Source organism: Gorilla gorilla, chromosome 6 (genome assembly GCF_029281585.2).
Source record: "Gorilla gorilla gorilla isolate KB3781 chromosome 6, NHGRI_mGorGor1-v2.1_pri, whole genome shotgun sequence".
Taxonomy (NCBI): Eukaryota; Metazoa; Chordata; class Mammalia; order Primates; family Hominidae; genus Gorilla; species Gorilla gorilla.
The window spans coordinates 56,095,090-56,114,834 of NC_073230.2; the positions used below are offsets into that span (position 1 = coordinate 56,095,090).

The following is a 19,745-nucleotide window of genomic DNA, read 5'->3' on the forward strand; positions in this document are numbered from 1 at the left end:
CTATTATGGATTTAATTCGTTTATATGAGTAATAATTTTGAACACCTATCTTTTCATGGACTTACATGTCATCTGTATTTTTGTTCATAAATTGTATATTCAAATCTTTCCCACTTTTTAAATTGGGTTATTTGTTTATTATTTAGTTTATAATTTTCCTGTATATACAGGATACAAACTCTTTATCAGACATACGCTTTGCAAATATTTCCTCCTGGCCTCTGGACTGTCTTTTCATTCTTCTTAACAAAGTAATCCAGGAGAAACATTTTAATTTTGATGACTTTTTTTTTTTTTTTTTTCTTAATAGATCCTGCTTTTGGTGTTGTAGCTAAGAAACCTTTGCTAACTCACAGGGTTGCAAAGATTTTTGCCTATATATTTTTTCTATAAGTTTAATAGATTTATGTCCTAAATTTAGGTCTATAATTCATTTTGTGTTAATTTTTGTATGTGGTATAGGCATATACTGAAGTTTATTATGATTACTTTTGCATAAGGGGACCTAATTACTCCAGCAAAATTTTTTATGAAGGCTATTCTTTTTCCATTGAATTACATTTGTATTTTTGTCAAAAAGTAGTTGTATAAATAAGTGGGTCTTCTTCTGAACTCTGTATTTTATCCCAGTGTTCTATTTGTCCATCTTTATACCAAAATTAACTACCTTGGTTATCATAGCTTTATAGTAAAGCTTAAATTTAGGTAGTGTTAGACCTTTAATTTTGTTCTTTTTTTTTTAAAAAAAAAATGTTTTTAGCTATTCTAGGTCATTTGCCTTTCCATATGAATTTTAGAATCTGCTTGTCAGTTTCTCAAAATTATGCTGGAATTTTAACCAGGATTGAATTGAGTCTATAGATGAATTAAGGGAGAATTAACTTTTTAATTATTTTCAATGTTCTAGCTCATGGTATATCTCTCCATTTATTTTGTCTTCTTTGTTTTTCCTTAACAAATCCTGTTGTGTTCATTCTAAAAGTCTTTCACGCCTTTTTTCAGATTTATCCCTAAGATTTTAATACTTTAAATGCCTTTATAAATTGATTCTTAAAAATTTTGATCTTCAATAATTTGTTGCTCATATAAATATATATAAATAACATTTAATTTTTGTAAATTCATCTTGTATCATGCAAACATGCTAAATTTACTTTTTAGTATTTTTATAGATTTCATCAGATTGTCTATAAATCATGTTATCTGTGAATAAAGATGGTTTAATTGTTTTTGTATGTCTTTTATTTATTTTATTCATTCTTATTACACTGGCTATAACTTCTAGTATAATATGGAATAGAAATGATGAAAGGTAACATCTTTGTCTTTTCCTTGATCCTGGAAGAGGCGCATTTAATCTTTGGCAATTGAGTGTAATGTTAGCTATAGGTTTTCATAGATACTTTTTATTAGGTTAGAGAAATTTTCTTTTATTCCTACTTTGGCAAGAGCTTTTAATCAGGAATAGATGTCAGATTTGTCAAATGTTTTTCTGCATCTATTGAGATGATTTTTGTTTTTAATTTTTTTGAATTTAGTTTTTTTAAAAATTCTAGTCATATAGTAAATTGCATTGCTTATTTTAAATGTTAAATTAACCTTGCATAACTGAGATAAACTCCACTTGATCAAAATATATTACCTTTTTATCTATTATTGGATTTAATTTGTTAAAATTTTGTTTAACATTTTGCATCAGTTTTTATGAGGGACAGTGGTCTTTAGTAGTCTTTTTAAAATTTGTCTTTGTCTTATATTTATAGGTAATCATAACCTCATAGAATTATTCAGAAGTATTCTCTTATTTTCAATTTTCTGGAAGAGTTTGTGTTGGATGGGTATTATTTCTCACTTAAATGTTTGGTAGAATTCACTAATGAAGCCATCTAGGCTTTTAGGGTTTTTTATTAGAAGATATTTAATTACAAATTCAATTTTTAATATACATTAGGGCTACTGAAGTTGTTCAATTTAGTATCATAAGGATTTTTTTTAAAACTGTATTCTATTATTAACTTCTGAATTTGTATAGAATCAGTGGTAATAGCACCTTTCTCATAGTTGATATTGATAACTTGTGCCATTTTTTCTTGATCACTCTGCCTAGAGGCTTATCAATCTTATTATTGATTTTCTCAAACAACCAGCCTTTGATTTCGTTCATTTTTCTCTAATGTTTTTATTTTTACTTCCTGATTTCCACTCTTCTTTCTTTATTCTACTTAGTTTTGGTTTAACTGACTCTTCTAATTGCTTTGCATGGGAGATGAGGTCGTCAATTTGAGACCATTTTGTTTTCTAATGTAGGTGTTTAGTGGTATACATTTTCCCCTAAATACTTTTTTTAGAGGCATCCCACACATACTGGCATGTTGTACTTTCATTTTCATTCAGTTCAAAGTACTTTCTATGTTTCCTTTTGATTCCTTTTTTCATCTATGAGTTATTTAGAAGTGTTATTTTTCAAATATTTGGGATTTTCAAGAAATATTTCTGTTATTGATTTCCAATTTAATTTCATTTTAACCAGTGAACATTCTTTGTAGGTCTTTAATCCTGTTAAGTTTATTGGGACTTGCTTTATGGTCTGGAATATGATCTACCTTGGTAAATGCTCCATATGCACTAGAGAAGAATATGTATTATGTTGTTGTTGGGTGGCATTTTTTTATAAACAGCAATTACATCAAGTTGTTTGATAGTATTGTACAAATCTTCTGTATCCTTGCTGATACTATGTCTTGAGCAGCATTGAAATCTCTTGACTATAATTGTACATTTTTCTATTTCTTCTTAGATTTGTATTCATTTTTGTTTCATGTGTTGTGAAGCTCTGTTGTAATGTTCACAAACATTTAGAATTGTTATATGTTCTTGATTGATACTTTTATCATCATGAAATGATAATTATGTTATCATCTGAAACCTACTTTGTCTGATAGCTTTCTTTTGATTAGTGTTAGAGTGGTATGCCTTTTCCATCCTTTTACTTGTAACTCATGTCCTTATATTTCAAGTGCATTTCTTACAAGTAGCATACAATTGGATCTTGTTTTATCCAATCTTACAAATTTTGCCTTTTTTTGAGCATGTAAATTATATATTAGGTTGGTGCAAAAGTAATTGCTTTTAAATAAATTTACCATACCTTTAAAGGCAAAAACCACAGTTACTTTTGCATCAACCTAATAGTATAAAGTAAATAACATAAACCATTTTATGTGATTAATGTTCCCTTCTGCTAGTTCTATCATTCAAACTGCCGTCATTTTTGATTGATTAATTTTTCTCTTCTTTATGGGTCATATTTTTCTGCTTCTTTACATGCCTGCTAATTTTTTATTGAATTCCAAATATTACAAATTTTAACCTTGTTTTGTGCTAATTATTTTTGCATGCCTATAAATAATCTTGAAACAAATTGCTTGAAATAATTTGATTCTTTAGGATCTCGTTTTTAAGATTTGTTAGGCAGGACTGGCAAAGTGCTCAGTTTGATGATAAATACTTCCCACTCCTGAAGCAAGACCCTTTTTTTGTACTTTACTCAATGACTAATGAATTATGAATATTTCAGTCTGGCTGATGGAAACAAAGTGTATTGCTGGTCCTGAGCACCAGAAACTGTTATCTTTAATCCTTTTTTTAAAAAAATTTATTTATTTATTTATTTATTTTGAGACAGTCTCGCTCTGTCACCCAGGCAGGAGTGCAGTGGCGTGATCTTGGCTCACTGCAATCTCCCCCTCCCGGGTTCAAACAATTCTCCTCCCTCAGCCTCCCAAGTAGCTAAGATCACAGGCGCCCACCACCACACCCGGCTAATTTTTTTGTATTTTTAGTAGAGATGGGGTTTCACCATGTTGGCCAGGCTAGTCTCAAACTCCTGACCTCAGGTGATCCATCTGCCTCGGCCTCCCAAAGTGCTGGGATTACAGGCGTGAGCCACCGCACCCGGACACCTTTAATTCTTTTGGGTGTTTTCTTCCATGGTCTCAGGTAGTTTCCTCAAATGCCTGTGTTGATTATTACTCATCTGAATACTCAAGCGAAGCACACTGACAATTTCCTTGCCTTGTGCAGCCTTCTCTGGCACTCTGTCCTGTGGTTTCTAGCTGTCTTTCAGAGTCTAAGCTTTTTCCCAACTCAGCACGTCCACTGGACTCTGGTTCAGTCTCTCCTTCCTGTGCCATGGCCTGGACTCTCTTAAAGCAGCAAGCTGGGATAATCATAGGTCTCGCTCTGTTGTTTACTGCCTTTCATGGATCAGTATCTTACATTGCTCGATGGCCAGTGACTGGTACTTCATCTTGTCTGGAAGCACAAGTCAAATTAGAAGAGTCCTAATCATCTTTTTTTTTTTTTTTTTTAACATTTTCAACCATATTAGGTGAACTACTCTAGCATTTTTCACTTTATTAGATTTGTCTGTTATAACCAGTTTATAATTAATGTAGAAAATGTCTTTTTATTTAGCTTTTCCTGAGGAATCTCCTTGTTTTGAAGAAAACATGGATTGGAAAATGATCAGTGATAATTATTTTCAATTTTTGAATAACTTACTCAAGTCTCCAACAGCTTCCATATCCAGGTAAGTTATCAGAATCCAACTTCTAGGTCTTGATTTAATTATCATCTGAAGATAATCAAAACCTAATTATAGGATATGCACTCTTTAAAATTTATGAGCCTGATTTAGATATTGACACAATCTTTCATACGAGCTGTTCAATAAATATTCCTTTAATAGAGTGTGTGACTCAAGTATCAAGTTGTTTAATGGAATGTATGACTCAATGGAATTTGAAAGGAAATACAGATCGTAGTAAGAAGATTTTCCTTCAATAATAACATGATTTATAATAGATGCTCCAAAAATAAGGTATTTGTTTTGAAAAATTGTCTTAGCTAGTTACCTAGAGTTTAAGCAGGAAATCAATTCTATAGATTCTGTTAGTTTCAAAGACTCCTGGGAGAGAGAAGTGGTCTTTGGAACTAAATTTGTCAGACTATTTTCTGTTGTCCTATTTCAGCACGTGTATTGAAATGCAGATTTTTATGTCTGGTTATGAATAGTGTGTCCAGTTTAAAGGTATACTCGGTTATTTGTGGGGTGTATTGGAACATGATGGGAGAGATGTTTTGCATAAGAGCAGTAACTCTCAAACTTGAGAATGAATTAAATCTGTGAAGACTGCTAAAAATAAAAATGTCTGCACCTTGCCCCAGTCATATGAAATCTTGCTCTGTGTACAGGACCCAGGTTTCTATATATTTCACACATTCTATAGGTGGTTCCAGTGCACACCAAAGTTGGAGAACCATTCTGCTATATCTGTCTAGAATGGGGATTAGTCATTCCTATGGAACTTCTTAAGCCCAGCTATTAGTAGGAACAGAAGAAAGGACAATGGGATGGATCCTCTAGACAATCAATTCCTTGCTTAGGTCAGATTTTTAATTCCTCTTTCCTGAAAGCCTCAAAAATTTAATAGCCCTAGGAAACCAGCACAAAACTAGTCTATATGTGCGCAAGGACACATTTAATTTTATATTTGTGGACCCATAGCAGTTGGCACAGTGTCTTTTTCATCATGGATAGTGGTAGATAATTAGATGTTGATTTAATGAATGAAAAATCATTGAACATTAAGTGCAATTTATATTAAGAAAGCTGAACTTGAAATGACAAAACCTGGGTCGTCTCCTAGTCATGCCACTTAATAACAGCTTGAATCTGCCAATTAAAAAAATAAAAAGTTTCTTTTTTCATGAAAGGGAAATAATGACGTGTACTTCAAAAGGCTGTTGTAGGAATGAACTAAGATAGTAGTTGTGAAAGTGCTTTATAAACTAAATTACTAAAGTAATATAAAAATGTGGCAATAATACTATTAGTAGTACTACTTCTACTTCAATTTATTATTCTATTGCTACTCCATAACCCTCTCAGTTCCCAATACAAATAAGTTTTATATTCTCCTCTATCAAGGCACAGTGACTTGGATGGTAGTTAGGCATCTATTCTTAGGGAGGGCTGGATTTAGGCAAGGTTTATGTTGAATTCCTAATAGAACTTTCCCTTTTCTGATGGGATTTTTTTCCCTAGGAATTATTTCAAAGAAGCCATTCTGTCCTAAAAATAACAACTAACTAAATTAAGACCATATTTTTGTGTGGGGTGCTCAGGTCTCAGCTATCAGGGAAGTAAACAGCATTCTTGCCTTTGATAGGTCTTATGTCTGTCCTATGTCAGACAGTGTGTTATACAACAGGAGCAGAGGGTTAAAAAACTTAGGAAGTAATTTACCCTGTAAGGCATAAATAGCCAATAAAGGTCAAAAATTCCTTACCCACAATTCTGAACTCTTACAAAGCCTGAAAATAGAGGCTTTTCTTATGGTTGACATCACAACTCATTCAGCAGAGATTTATCATGAACTGATGTGAAGCAGTTTCAAGTGTATCATCCTGCGTCACGAGATCATTCACAGATCTCACTGCGAAAGTGTTAATATGGTGATGATCAGGGCTGTCCCAGCCCTCACTGAGATGCATGAATACATATCTGATACCTGTACCACGCTACATTTCTAAAGGATGAACATCCTGAATTCTGAAACACATGTAACCCCAAGAATGTCAAAAGTGGACTTGTAAGTTCTGAGTTAGTAGAAGTTAGTTCTGCAAGTGTGGATTTCTATTACAAGAGGGGACTTACAGTGTCTGAGTTGCTCTTCTGAGAACTCTGTATTTTAAAATTAAACACCTGGAGATAAGCTACCCCATATATAATAATGAGTTTCTGACAGTAGGATGTATATAGTATTGTTGAAAGAGCACTGGAATTGCCTTCCAGGACTGGGAATTCCCACACCTTGCTGAAACCATACAGGCATGGTTTCTAATGCACTCCACTATCTGTGCTACCTTTACATGCCAAGACATTTTGAAATGGAATTAAATCCTAAGATTCTTCTGGCATAAATAGCAAACTTATCTTTAATAATCATACATATTATTGTTAAATATGCCAGGGGAAAATAATTGAGAATGCATTCTTTTTGGTGGTAGGAAACATTTTAAGCTAAATATATGTAACTTCATTGTGCATTTCTAAAACACTTTCAAATCCTCACATTAGTTTAATTTCTGTTGGAAATCATGTTGTCTATTAAATGTTTCATTTGTGTTTTACTATCAATAAATGAATATTAACTTGGAAATTTGATAAATTTATTTTTTTATTTTATACTAAAATAATTCTATTAATATTACAGGGCTTTAAGTTTCACAAAGCACCTTCTAATGATGGAAAAGAAGTTGCACACCCTTGAGGATGAACAAATGAACTTTCTTTTATCATTTGTGGAATTTTTTGAGAAATTATTGTTGCCTAATCTTTTTGACTCCTCCATTGTTCCCAGTTTCCACAACCTCCCGTCTCTCACAGAGGATATTCTGAATATAAGTTCTCTGTGGACAAATCATTTAAAAAGTTTAAAGAGAGACTCATCTGCCACTGATGCTCAGAAACTCTTGGAATTTGGCAACGAAGTGATTTGGAAAATGCAAACTCTCGAAAGTCACTGGATAAGGAAGGAACCAAAAAATCTTTTGAGATTAATGGAATTAATACTTTTTGAAATTAATCCCAAATTACTAGAATTATGGGTCTATGGCATTTCAAAAGGAAAAAGAGCTAAATTGGAAAACTTCTTTACACTTTTAAATTTTTCTGTTCCAGAAAATGAGATTCCGAGTACAAGTTTTAACTTTTCCCAGTTGTTCCATTCAGATTGGCCTAAATCACCAGCTATGAACATAGATTTTGTACGTTTAAGTGAGGCTATAATAACTAGTCTCCATGAATTTGGATTTTTGGAGCAGGAACAGATCTCAGAAGCTCTGAACACAGTCTATGCTATCAGGAATGCATCTGATCTTTTCTCAGCGCTTTCTGAACCACAAAAACAAGAAGTTGATAAAATTTTGACTCACATACACCTAAATGTCTTCCAGGACAAGGATTCAGCTTTACTTCTGCAAATTTATTCTTCATTTTACCGATATACTTATGAATTATTGAATATTCAGAGTAGAGGCTCTTCGTTGACTTTCCTTACACAAATCTCAAAACACATTTTGGATATCATAAAACAATTTAATTTCCAAAACATCAGTAAAGCATTTGCATTTTTATTTAAGACAGCAGAGGTTCTTGGGGGAATTTCTAATGTATCTTACTGTCAGCAATTGCTTTCAATTTTTAACTTTTTGGAGCTTCAAGCCCAATCCTTCATGTCTACAGAGGGCCAAGAACTGGAAGTGATCCACACTACTTTGACAGGCCTCAAACAACTGCTCATAATTGATGAAGATTTTCGTATTTCTTTATTTCAATATATGAGCCAATTCTTCAACAGTTCAGTAGAAGACCTATTGGATAATAAATGCTTGATTTCGGACAATAAACACATTTCTTCCGTAAATTATTCCACAAGTGAGGAGTCTTCATTTGTTTTTCCATTGGCACAAATTTTTTCAAACCTCTCAGCAAATGTCAGTGTGTTCAACAAGTTTATGTCCATTCACTGTACCGTTTCATGGCTTCAAATGTGGACTGAAATCTGGGAAACCGTATCTCAATTATTTAAGTTTGACATGAATGTTTTCACATCTCTTCACCATGGTTTCACTCAGCTTTTGGATGAATTGGAAGATGATGTGAAAGTCTCTAAAAGCTGCCAGGGTATATTTCCCACCCATAATGTTGCTAGACTCATATTAAATTTGTTTAAAAATGTAACTCAAGCCAATGACTTCCATGATTGGGAGGACTTCCTGGATCTCAGGGATTTTTTGGTAGCTTTAGGTAATGCATTAGTTTCAGTAAAAAAACTTAACTTGGAGCAAGTGGAGAAATCCCTTTTCACCATGGAAGCTGCCCTGCATCAGTTGAAGACATTTCCATTCAACGCAAGTACAAGCAGAGAGTTTTTAAATTCTCTGCTTGAAGTTTTCATTGAGTTTAGCAGTACCTCAGAATATATAGTCAGAAATCTAGATTCAATAAATGACTTTCTTTCAAATAATCTCACAAATTATGGAGAAAAATTTGAAAATATCATCACTGAGCTAAGAGAAGCAATAGTATTTCTTAGAAATGTGTCACATGATCGAGATTTGTTTTCCTGTGCTGATATTTTCCAAAATGTTACTGAGTTTATTTTAGAAGATGGCTTTTTATATGTAAATACCTCACAGGGGATGTTACGTATTCTAGACATGTTAAATTCCACATTTTCCTCTGAGAACACAATTAGCAGTCTGAAAGGATGCATTGTATGGTTAGATGTCATAAACCATTTGTATTTGTTGTCTAACTCCAGTTTTTCACAAGGTCATCTTCAAAATATTTTGGGGAATTTCAGAGATATAGAAAACAAAATGAACTCTATATTAAAAATTGTAACTTGGGTGTTAAATATAAAAAAACCTCTTTGTTCATCAAATGGCTCACATATAAATTGTGTAAATATTTACTTGAAAGATGTAACTGACTTTCTAAATATTGTACTTACTACAGTCTTTGAAAAAGAGAAGAAACCTAAATTTGAGATTTCATTAGCTCTTTTAAATGATTCCACAAAGCAAGTAAGGATGAGTATCAACAACTTAACAACAGACTTTGATTTTGCATCTCAATCCAATTGGAGATATTTTACTGAATTAATTCTAAGACCAATAGAAATGTCAGATGAAATTCCTAATCAGTTTCAAAATATTTTGCTTCATTTAATAACACTGGGGAAGGAATTTCAGAAGCTTGTAAAAGGTATTTACTTTAATATCCTGGAAAATAATTCCTCTTCTAAAACTGAAAACTTGTTAAACATATTTGCCACCAGTCCAAAAGAAAAGGATGTAAACAGTGTAGGCAATTCCATTTATCACTTAGCTAGTTACCTTGCCTTCAACTTATCTCATGACCTCCAAAATTCACCAAAAATAATAATTTCACCTGAAATAATGAAAGCTACGGGTCTTGGTATTCAACTGATAAGGGATGTGTTCAACTCCTTAATGCCTGTAGTTCATCACACTAGTCCACAAAATGCAGGTTATATGCAAGCTTTGAAGAAGGTAACTTCTGTCATGCGTACTCTTAAGAAGGCAGACATAGACCTTTTAGTGGATCAGCTTGAACAAATTAGTGTAAACCTAATGGATTTCTTTAAGAATATCAGTAGTGTGGGAACTGGCAATTTAGTGGTCAATTTGCTTGTTGGCTTGATGGAAAAATTTGTAGACAGCTCGCATTCTTGGTATGTTAATCGTCTGCTGCAGCTCTCACGCCTGTTTCCTAAAGATGTTGTGGATACTGTGATAGATGTGTACTATGTGCTTCCTCATGCTGTAAGGCTCCTGCAGGGAGTACCTGGTAAAAACATCACTGAAGGCCTCAAGGATGTCTACAGCTTCACACTCCTTCATGGCATAACCATTTCAAATATCACCAAGGAAGACTTCGCAATTGTGATAAAAATTCTTTTGGATACAATTGAATTAGTATCAGATAAGCCAGATATTATTTCAGAGGCTTTAGCTTGTTTTCCTGTGGTTTGGTGCTGGAATCACACAAATTCTGGATTTCAGCAGAATTCAAAGATAGACCCCTGCAATGTCCATGGGCTCATGTCTTCTTCCTTTTATGGCAAAGTGGCCAGTATACTCGATCATTTCCACCTGTCTCCCCAAGGTGAAGATTCACCATGTTCAAATGAAAGCTCCCGAATGGAAATAACTAGGAAAGTGATCTGCATAATTCATGAATTAGTGGACTGGAATTCTATTCTTCTGGAGCTCTCTGAAGTCTTCCATGTTAACATTTCTCTTGTGAAAACTGTGCAGAAATTTTGGCATAAGATATTACCATTTGTCCTACCTTCAATAAATCAAACTAGGGATAGCATCTCTGAACTCTGTCCTAGTGGTTCCATAAAGCAAGTTGCTTTGCAAATCATAGAAAAACTTAAAAATGTCAACTTTACAAAAGTTACATCAGGTGAAAATATTCTTGACAAACTAAGTAGTTTAAACAAGATCCTTAACATTAATGAAGACACAGAGACATCTGTTCAAAATATTTCCTCAAATTTGGAAAGGACAGTACAATTGATTTCTGAAGACTGGAGCCTAGAAAAAAGTACGCATAATCTACTCTCTTTATTCATGATGCTCCAGAATGCAAATCTCACAGGTAGCAGTTTAGAAGCATTATCAACTTTTATTGAAAAAAGTGAAACACCTTACAACTTTGAAGAACTATGGCCCGAGTTTCAACAAATCATGAAAGACCTAACCCAAGATTTTAGAATCAGACACCTGCTTTCTGAAATGAACAAAGGAATCAAAAGTATAAATTCAGTGGCTCTTCAAAACGTAACTTTGCAGTTTGCCCATTTCCTGGAAATCCTGGATTCACCGTCGTTGAAGACATTAGAAATTATTGAAGATTTTCTGTTGTTCACAAAAAACTGGCTTCAGGAATATGCAAATGAGGATTACTCCAGAATGATAGAAACATTATTCATTCCTGTGACCAATGAGAGTTCAACTGAAGGTATAGCTTTGTTAGCCAAAGCTATTGCTACTTTTTGGGGCTCTTTAAAAAATATATCTAGAGAAGGCAATTTTGATGTTGCCTTTCTTACCCATCTGCTAAATCAAGAACAGCTGACTAATTTCTCAGTTGTTCAGCTACTTTTTGAAAACATCCTAATTAATTCGATCAATAACTTAGCTGGGAATTCTCAGGAAGCAGCTTGGAACTTAAATGATACTGACCTTCAAATAATGAATTTCATTAACCTTATCTTGAACCATATGCAGTCAGAAACTAGTAGGAAAACAGTTCTCTCTCTGAGAAGCATAGTAGATTTCACGGAACAGTTTTTGAAAACATTCTTCTCCCTTTTGCTAAAGGAAGATTCTGAGAACAAAATATCTCTTCTGCTGAAATATTTCCACAAAGATGTTATTGCAGAGATGAGGTGAGTATACTTTTGCTTTGTGTCGTATATGCAGTTGTGATATATCTCAAACTACTTTATTTTCTGGAGTATAGACATGTCAAAAACAGTATTTGTATCTAATACCTTTGAAAGATCTTTTGTGTAAATTTGTCTTAATAAGTATTTTATCAAAATGTCAAGGTAAAAGAATTTTGATTACTGTCATCTAGTAAAATATAAACCCAGCCCAGTGTAATTAATCACGTATTATTCTTACATTTTTAGATTATGAAAACAATTATGAATTCTATTTTGTATGGATCTGAAAAATTAGTTTTCATAGCTGCACATGCATATACAGGATTGCCATAATTTGAATTGCTATACTAACTGTCTAATCACCAACTAGGGGCTTAAGTATTCTCAACCCAATGAATCTACTGTGGTATTTGCATTTAGAGACATAAAAATTGATAATCACATTATCTTCTTTTCATATATCTTTAAAAATCTCATTTGAAGTTTGCCAGTGAAAAGGCTGGAGGGAAATTCCAATTTATTCCATGATGTCTGCTTTAGTCAAGTTTCAAGCAGAGTAACAAAAATCATCAAAGGATTTAATCCAAGGAAATCAGCTTACACAATTTTGGGGGCTGGTTGAGTAAGTCTGCAATCAGTAGGGCCGACTGTCAGGAAGGGAGGCCCACAGTAGGCAGGGGCGCCATGGGCATGAGTGAAAGCTCCTTGTCCACAGTGGTCAGGAAGGAAGACCAGGGGAAGGGAGAGCCACTGACTATGAATACCCAGCAGTGGTTTTGTGCCTCTAAGTTACAGAGGTTCTATGCCCTCTTTCAGAGTTTTCCTGGCCCACTCAGGACAGTATCCCTTCTGACTAATTTAAAGTTAACTGATCAGGGATTTTAACTCCATCTGCAAAATCTCTTTATAGCAACACCTAGGTTAGTGTTCGATTGAATAGCTGGGAGAAGATGTACTTATATTACAAAATGGCTATAACTCCCATCTATCCTAGAACTCTCATGAGGGAATCTCCCCTGTAGCCCACCCAGATGAGAAACATACAAGAAAGGGGCTTCTGCAGCTATTGTTTAGCCTAGTCACGTTGATACATCTGTCTGAGCAATTTGCTAGTACTTCTAAAGCTCAGAAAAATATAAATATGCTAACCACTTTTCAGACACTTATCTCTTACATCAAGAATCACATTGTAGTCATTTTACTTTCTTTCCTAAGTAAAAGCCATTTTAACCTTTTTCATAAGCAAAAGTATGTGGCTTTTTAAGTTGCTAGGTTTAAAGAACTGTAACAGAATTTGTTCATGAGATTCCTCACTCTTTTCATTATTTGGCAACAAAATATTGAGTTTCATCTGAAATTATTTTAGCATGTCATCTTTTGCTCAGTATTATCTTCCCATGATGCTATTATAAAACAAACAAAATAATATAAATCACTATGTATCTTAATATTTCCACTGTTAATGTATTAAAAATAAAATTAAAAGTATATATATATATATTTACAGTTTTGTCCCAAAAGATAAAATTCTAGAAATTCTGAAACTGGATCAATTTCTTACCCTGATGAAACAAGACAAATTGATGAACACTTTTGACTAATATAAATGTATATATAAATACATATATATACATGTATATATAAATTAATATAAATACTAATATTTGACTAATATTAGTCAAATGATTTTTGACTAATCATTTGACTAATATAAATGATTGATGTCATTTATATTAGACAATGGAGAATTTTATTTTGATACTCATCAAGGACTAAAGTTCATGCAAGATTTATTTAATGCCCTTCTCAGGGAAACTTCAATGAAAAATAAGACTGAAAATAATAAAGACTTTTTCACAGTGGTGAGTCAGTTGTTTTTCTATGTGAATAAGTCTGAGGACCTCTTCAAACTCAATCAAGATCTTGGGTCAGCTCTTCACCTTGTAAGAGAATGTTCAACAGAGATGGCAAGACTTCTGGATACAATTTTACACTCTCCTAATAAAGACTTCTATGCTTTGTATCCTACCCTCCAAGAAGTTATACTTGCTAATCTAACGGATTTGCTTTTCTTTATAAATAATTCATTCCCTCTAAGAAACAGAGCAACATTAGAAATTACTAAGAGATTAGTTGGTGCTATTTCAAGAGCTAGTGAAGAAAGTCGTGTCCTGAAACCCCTCTTAGAAATGTCTGGGACTCTGGTCATGCTGTTGAATGACAGTGCTGACCTGAGAGATCTTGCCACATCAATGGACTCCATTGTGAAACTTCTTAAGCTGGTCAAGAAAGTTTCGGGGAAGATGGCCACAGTTTTTAAAACTCATTTTATCTCCAATACCAAGGACAGTGTGAAATTCTTTGACACTCTGTATTCCATCATGCAACAAAGTGTTCAAAATCTTGTGAAAGAAATAGCTACTTTAAAAAAAATAGATCATTTCACATTTGAAAAGATAAATGATTTGTTGGTGCCATTTCTTGACTTGGCCTTTGAAATGATTGGGGTAGAACCTTATATATCATCAAACTCTGATATTTTCAGTATGTCACCTAGCATACTCTCATATATGAACCAATCTAAGGACTTTTCTGATATTTTGGAAGAAATTGCTGAATTTTTAACATCTGTGAAAATCAACTTGGAAGATGTGAAGAGTCTTGTGGTAGCATTTAACAATGAGACTCAAACATTTTCTATGGATTCTGTCAACTTATGGGAAGAAATTCTGGGTTGCTTAGTTCCTATAAATAACATCACCAGCCAAATGGACTTCTTATATCCTAATCCAATTTTCACTCATAGTGGCCTTCAAGATATAAAATGGGAAATAATTCATGAAGTGATCCCTTTTTTGGATAAAATATTATCACAAAACCGCACAGAAATAGGATCTTTCTTGAAGATGGTGATCGGTCTCACCTTAGAAGCTCTTTGGAAAAACTTAAAGAAAGATAATTGGAATGTTTCTAATCTGTTGATGACATTTACTCAGCATCCAGATAACCTTTTGAAAACCATAGAAACAGTTTTAGAGGCCTCCAGTGGAATTAAAAGTGACTATGAAGGTGATTTGAATAAAAGTTTATATTTTGACACACCTTTGAGTCAGAATATAACTCATCATCAACTTGAACAAGCAATCCATAATGTTTTAAGTAGAATAGCTCTCTGGAGGAAAGGGCTTCTGTTTAACAACTCTGAATGGATAACTTCCACAAGAACTTTGTTTCAGCCACTTTTTGAGATTTTCATTAAAGCAACCACTGGAAAGAATGTCACATCAGAAAAAGAAGAGAGAACCAAGAAAGAGATGATTGACTTTCCTTATAGTTTCAAACCATTTTTCTATTTGGAGAAATACCTGAGAGGATTATTTGTAGTGACTAAATACTGGCAACAAATCCCACTGACAGATCAAAGGTAATTAAAAAGCTGAATTCACTTTGTTTTTTTCTCTACCGCAGTAGCTATAAAATAGAACCATGCAGGAATTACAGTCCAGGGTAAGTAGTTCTTCTTGACTTCAACTTTCTTTACACTCTGAAGTTGGCTTCAACATAGGTCCAGTCATTCTTTTTCATAATTCGACTCATTATTTGGCATTCAAATATAATTGCAACTTATTCAAAATATTTCAAAAGTAAGTTATTTTATTCTCAGAAGCAAAAACCTCTTATTCTATTCACTCATCCCAAGACTAGCTGCATAAACAATTTTTCTGTTCATATTCTCTGGCAGCCAAGGGTCCTATGACTCAGTATACACACAAGAACATGAAGCTGCTTGCTTCACAGAAAATTATGCTTTCAGTTGTAGCTAACCACAGGAAAGGGCCAGGCAGCTGCTGGCTTCTGCCCTTTTTTGATTCTGCCAGACTTCACGTGGTTGATCCACCTCCAAGCCCTCCTATCCCTGAATGTTATGTCCATAGAAACCTGTTCTTAAAAGCTCCAGTCTTGCTAGTTGTCATGCCTTGGAAGCAGTCTGTTGCCTTAGGTTGGAGACCCTGTGCCTCTTGATGTGCAGAGGCCCAGAGATGCTGCAGCTGTCCCTACCTGTCCTTTCTGTGGGTGAAAATACTGTTAGGGTGGTTCCCGGTCTCTGTTTCTCCCTGCTTTCCTCTCTGGCCCACATGGAGATTGGAGATGCCATGTCAACCCTGGTTCATTTGCCAGGCAGGCTGACTTATTTTCTGTTGGTTCTATTACTCCAGAGCTGTATACCTTGAATCCAGTCATGTTCTATGAGTTGGAAAGACGTCTTTAGTTGGTGAAACAGGTAGCCACTGGCACAAATAACTATTGCTACCTTGGAATTTGACTGCTAGTTTTCAGAGCTTCCTTCTTCATCTCCTCCTTGCTTCTGATGTCAAAGTATATTTTGTTTGACTTTAGTGCTCTTCTCTGAATTGTCTTTTGAGCTGAGGTGGTCCTGGCAACCCCATTCTCCACCAATCTCAGGTTTTATCTCAAATTTTTCAGTTCTCCACAGAGGGAGTTTATACCTTAGCTCTTCATACCATCATGTTTTGACACCTTTTCAACATTTACCTTTGCATTTCAAAAGAATAGAACAAAAGAACAAAGAAAAGCAAGGATTAAGCTTATTTGCCACAAAATTGATGCTTTGAAATAATTCTGGAGACCTAAAGTTTTCTAAAGGTCCAGAATGTGTTATCTGTGTTTTCTTATGTTCCTATGAAGAAAATATGATTATGCAGGGAGGGAGGATAGTTCTTACATGTGTGTTATAACTTAACCTACACAGTAGAGATGCACATGGGTTGCCCATTTTTACCCTTTTATGTCATTGTATATATTTTTTTGCTAAGTGTTGTTGAGATGTGTGAAGTTTTCCAGCGGACTGTGAAGCCCTCAGAAGCCATGGAGATGCTGCAGAAAGTGAAGATGATGGTCGTACGTGTGCTCACCATCGTTGCAGGTGGGCTGCTCATATAACAAGTGCTCTGCAATTGCCCTGTGCCAGTTTTCAGAACTCAGGTGTCAGAGAGATGAGTATATTGCACTTGAGTTTCTTTTAGAACAAAGCACAGCTGTCTTAGCCTGGCAACCAGGCCTTGAGGGATCTGCCCCTCCCAACCTCATTCCCACCACTGGGCCTCTACTCCAGCCAAATTGAACGGCCCGTTCCTGCCCCTTTGCTGGGTTTTCTGGTCTCTGTCTTTGCTCATGGAATGTGCTTCCCTTGTCTCCTTGACCTAAACTACAGCCGTACTCTGTGGCCTAGAGCTGGGGGTGTCTTGTCCAGAAGTGTTCCCCCATCTCCTTTACTGGCAAAGACCTTGAGGAGACTTTGATCATGTGCAGTACGGTGCTTTCTTCTTTCTTACATTTCCTCCCTGTGCTACAGTCAATATTTTTTGAAGATAGAAACTGTGTCATAACCTTCTGTGTGCATTTCCTGATGGGTGCTGAGTAGTCCCTGCAGTAACCTGAATTCCCTACAGCTGTGGCACTTATTGCTGGTATCATAGTTTTTGGTGTCTTCTTTTCCTGCTGCAGTCTGTAAGCTTACTGGGAACAGGATCAGTCTCTTGCTAAATTCTGTGTCTCCATAATACTCAGCATAGTGTCCAGCAATAGTGACTGTATTGTAAATGAATTAATTCATCTGCTAAGATGATACTTGCCAAATCCATTCCTGCACATTTCAGTGCAATCTCCTTTCAATGCCACTGCTGGAGGAGAGTCCCACGAGCTGCTTTAGAGGGTAACTAGATGATCTTAGGGCTTTTCTGAAAATGTGAACATTAGATTTTAGAGCACACTTGAGTCCATGGAATGGACCACAGTTGTTTAAGTAATTCACAGGTGCACAGAGGTGCTGCCATCCTCTGGCCCAGTCTCCTGAGCAGGGCTGCCCAGAGCCCCCTCAGTGGGCTACTGGGCCTGAGTACCCTGTCTTAGCTGATGGCAGTGGGTTTTGACAACATGACTCGAAGCCCAGAAGAGGAGGGGAGGCGAGGAGAAATGGGGAAGCCAAGGGTGGATCCGATCAGATCAAGAGGGAAAGAAAAAAGCGAGGGGTCATCTGAATAGGGCTTACTCCATATCCTGGCCCCGAACTCCCTGCCCCCTAGCTCATCTGATCCACATGTTCATTCTTCTGCCTTTCCCTGATTTACTCCTGGATCATCATTATTATTTCGATTACTATCAGGTTGTTATATTATGATTTGTAGATTACGTGTTATTTCCTCTGGAAAGCTTTTCTTGACCTACCCTGTCTGGGGTCACATGGCCTTAGCTCCTTGTTATGGCTCTTACCACCGTGTGCTATTCTGATGATGAACATGTGTCTCTTCTACAGTTGTGAGAACCCGAAGACTGTGCCTGTCTATTGATCACTACAAACCTGGCACATGGGGATTAGAACATGGGAAATGCTGATTGACATTTGTTGAATGAATGAATAAATGCCAGAAGCTCTTCTATACTTACGTCATGTTTCACTGGAATTACTAAACGTGAAATCTGTTCACGGGGGAGTGCTCAGCAGCGAGAAGTAGTGGGTGGGCTGTTGGCATGTTCTGGGCCTATTTTGTACGACTGAGCAAACTGTGGGGGCCTGGGGAGGATGTTGTAGAGAGCAGTCTGGTTTACCCAGGAAGGGGCACAGTGGATGTATTCCCAACATCCACTATCAGAAGAGGAAGGGTTACCGGCCTCAGGACGGCTAATTGGTGGGTGTGGGCCACTGAGTCTGTGAGCCAGGAGTATGGACCAGCATCTACTAGGGAGCGGTATGGAGGAGAAATGAGCCTTGGGCAGAACCAGCATGTCAAATCCATTTTTCAAAACAAAGAAGATAAATTTTTCTTTGTATTGATAAGTGCTAGAAAGAAGCTTAAGTATGGCCATGAGGGTGAGAGTGAGGGGTGGAGGAGAGGAGAAGACCTTGGGGGTGCAGTTCTGGGTGAGGACATTTCAGGTGAGACTTGCGTAGTGAGGATGTGTGTCTGCCATGCTCATGGTTATATCTCCCCAGGGTTTAGGAAACATACTGACATAGGCATGATCGGCATTCAATCAATATGTGTAGAAGGATTGGATAGGTCAATGCATGAGGGCTGGCACTAGGTTGGGCACTTGTGACTGAGTTAATCTACACAATCACTGATGGGCTTCAGACTAGTGTGCTGGGACTCGTGGTCTGTAAGGCTGCCTCCTTACTGTCACGATGGGGCACTCAGGATTATACACCTTCATGACTGGTAAGGCTTTATTGCCCCAAATGTCTTTGAGGGCAGAGTCAAACATGACTGTTAAAACAAGTGATGTCGTGAGAAGTGGTGTAATGGAAGAAGCAGGCGCTTTGAGATTGAACAGGCTGAGTTCCTTGATTCATGCTGAGTGACACAGGGTAGCTTCTGAATCTCTGTGAGCCTTGAAGAAAACATAGGGGAACACCTATTTCAACCTATGTGAGAGGATTAAATAAAATGAGTCACCTCCAAGGGGCTTATCCTTAGGAGATGCCTTGAACATGCTAGTTGCCCTGTCCTGCAAGTTGAAGATGCATCTCCCTGCATGCCATTGGGAAAACTACTTCTCAGCTTAGAGGGCTAGTTCATAAGTAAAAACTGGTAATTTAGGGACTGTCTATCACAAGGTTAGTTCTAATCTGCTCACTCATCCCTTTTTTTGTAATACAAATGGTTGTTT

At 35.8% G+C, this 19,745-nt stretch overlaps 1 protein-coding gene across 1 annotated transcript in view; it reads left to right on the forward strand.

Moving 5' to 3' along the window:
- Window positions 1–19,745, forward strand: part of ABCA13 (ATP binding cassette subfamily A member 13) — a 471,542-nt gene that overhangs the window by 91,046 nt on the left and 360,751 nt on the right. Inside the window, 5 exon segments of the mRNA XM_031013046.3 lie at window positions 4,477–4,591; window positions 7,281–12,056; window positions 13,564–13,673; window positions 13,773–15,480; window positions 16,892–17,001. Coding sequence (XP_030868906.2) covers window positions 4,477–4,591; window positions 7,281–12,056; window positions 13,564–13,673; window positions 13,773–15,480; window positions 16,892–17,001 — 6,819 coding nt within the window.